We start from the raw sequence: 2920 nt of genomic DNA, 5'->3' as shown, positions 1-2920 counted from the left end.
TTGTAATGATAGATTGCCAAGACATTAGAGTTGTTGGCGCATCACCCCACATGATGAACTCTACCTTCATTTCTTTAATAAAATGCAGCCACACATCCTGGACATAGTTATAATATAACAATAAATGAGTAGTGGTCTCATATTCATTGCAGAAAAGTCAAGAAGAAGGAATGTTAAATACCCATTCTGATTAGAGAATCCCTTATTGGCTATCTATTATGACCAATATAATATATGAAAAATAAAATTGGCGGATACTTCTGCTCCGAAATAAAAGGAAAAATCTCAGATAAAGAAGAATTTGATCTATCCGAATTGCTAACTAAACTCTCATAGATAGATTTAACAGTAAACAAATTCTTGCTAGACAAAGTCCATTCCATAATGTCTTTGGACTGAGATTGAAGAATGAAATCAACAAGACAATTTGAAATTAACTTCGCCTTTAGCTGAAATATGAGGTCTTATAGGAATTTGCAGATTATTAAGAATACCATTTGTAGTATCATTGCATATATCAGCAACAGAACAAAACTTTGATCTAGCTACTGTATATATAGATTAGGGAATATCTTGCATAAAGGCTCATTCATAATCCAAAATCCTCCCAGAGTCTAATATTAACTCCATTGTTCACTTTAAATCTGATATTTTCCAGAAAAAAAAATCATTTCTTTGCATTACAACTTTCAAAATTGTAGAACCATAAGCACCTTTTGGAGTTCCAGAAAAAAAAAATCCTTTCCATATTCTCATTGATAATAACTCTCCAAAGCACTTCAGTTTCATTTGCATATCTCTAGAGCCACTTGATAAGGAATGCATCATTCATGCTTCTCAAACTTTTAACACCGAAACCACCATTCTTCTTTTTCCTACAAACTAATGTCCATTTTACCAAGTGAATCATCCTATTCCTTTTATTGTCATGCCATAAGAAAATTCTTCATCAGTTTTCTAGCTTCACTTCAACAGATTTTGGCATGTCAGAAAGTGACATATAATATAGTACTGGAAGACTATACAACACGCTATTGATTGAAACCACCTTTCATGCCCGGTTAAGTAATGTCCTTTTCCAAACATCTAATTTAGAGATGAATCTATCTATCACTTTATCCCATTTGTGGATCCTTTATACTTATCTCCTAGAGGAAGTTCAAGATAAGTAATTGGTAAAGTAGAGTTATAACATCCCAATAGAGATGTAAAGATAGACATATCCCCATCATAATCAACACCATACATATGACTTTTCAAAAAATTGACATGAAGACCAGTGAGCAATTCAAAACACAAAACAAGGATTCTAAGAAACTTAACTTGATTAATATTTACCTCAAGAAAGATCAGCGTGTCATCAACGAACTGCAAATGACTGATTTTCGTACCACCCATGGAAACTTGAAAACCATTAAGATGACCATTAGCTTGAACCTTGAGCATTATGACAGTAAGAGATTTATGTACAACTAAAAACAGAAATTGTGACAAAGGGTCACCTTGCTGGATTCCCTTCATACTTTTGAAATACCCTTCAGATCTGCCATTTATTTATAAGAACTGAAAATCTAATGTGCTCCATACAACATTGGATCCACCTTATCCATTTAACTCGATAGCCTATTTCCAAAGCCATATCCATAAAATGCCAATTGACATGATCAAACGCTTTTTCAAAATCAATTTTACACAAAAAACATGGAATTCAACTCTTTTTCCTAGAATATATTTTCTCATTAGCAATGAGAGCACCATCCAGAATCTATCTTTGCTTAACAAAAGCAGATTGCTAACATGAGTAAGTGACAATTCAAACCTTTTAGCCAACACCTTCGATAAAGTTTTGTACACTCCATTGACCAAACTAATAGGTCTTCGATCGTTCACTTCTTCCATGGTATCTTTCTTTGGGGTTAATGAAATGAAAGTATTTTTTAGCCTCCAATCCAAGAAACCTCTATCTTGCAACTCCGAAAACACATTATCATATCCTCTCGAATTATGCTCCAAGTCTGCTGATAAAAAAGCAATGTGATATCCATCAGGGCCTGGAGCCTTGTTTTTACCCAAACTTTTTATAGAACTGAAAATATCATCCTCATCAAAATCCCTTTCTAACCAAGAACATAAATTATCAGGAAGAGAATAAAAACTAAGACCGTCCATGGAGGGTCTCTCATGGTCCTGTTCTTGAAAAAGTCCAAAATTCCAGTTTTCATTGCAATCTGATCTTCAGTCACCTTCCCATTCACATTTATCTTAGAAATAAAATTTCTTCGTCTTTTATCATCAACAGTTCTATGAAAATATCTTGTATTTTTATCGGCACATTGCATTACTAACAAGTACACTCAAGTTTGGTAATTTTAATAAACTTGTGGGGTAATGATAGATGTTGAGTTAGATTATCGAAAGATGAAAATATAAACAAGGTTACGGGATCATGTCTAGTCGAAGAGCTTCTCAAAAAAAATAAAAATGATGTTAAGCTCCATTTTATTAAGAGAAAAGTTTTAGGGTTATTTCGAAATAACCATGGTTCTAGATCTTTCTTGGATATCATGCTATTAATCCTAGTTTGCAGACCCCAAGCTATTAATACCACCGAAAAAATACATTTTGTGAAACCTAAATCTTACACAACTACAGTTTCCGATTTATTCTCCATTGAGTTTTTACCATGATAGCTTCCTAAACCCTACATAAAAGGTAATGTCCTTTTAATCAAAATCTCAGAGGATAAATATCTGAAAGGGATTGATGATTATGGTAACAATCTCATTGGACGTTAGGTTCTTCCTAAGGGATTTACTCTTAGTTGAATTTGTGATATTCGTTATAATCTCAAAGATCCGTAGCCGACAAATATAATATGAAAATTCCACCTTTGGAAAAGGGTTTATAGTGCTTTATTTCT

At 33.2% G+C, this 2920-nt stretch overlaps 1 protein-coding gene across 1 annotated transcript; it reads right to left on the bottom strand.

Annotated features, from left to right (window-relative positions):
* Positions 1-1110: 1110 nt before the first annotated feature.
* Positions 1111-2169, bottom strand: LOC113296053. Its single transcript, XM_026544391.1, has 2 exons — positions 1820-2169; positions 1111-1543 (listed from the first exon to the last, which is right to left on the bottom strand). Exons 1-2 carry the CDS (start codon positions 2167-2169, stop codon positions 1111-1113), a joined length of 783 nt encoding a protein of 260 aa, XP_026400176.1.
* Between the last annotated feature and the right edge of the window lie 751 nt (positions 2170-2920).

The sequence above is a fragment of the Papaver somniferum genome, chromosome 7 (genome assembly GCF_003573695.1).
Source record: "Papaver somniferum cultivar HN1 chromosome 7, ASM357369v1, whole genome shotgun sequence".
Taxonomy (NCBI): domain Eukaryota; kingdom Viridiplantae; phylum Streptophyta; class Magnoliopsida; order Ranunculales; family Papaveraceae; genus Papaver; species Papaver somniferum.
Note: the sequence above shows the minus strand (reverse complement) of the source record. Positions and strands in the feature narration are given on the sequence as shown.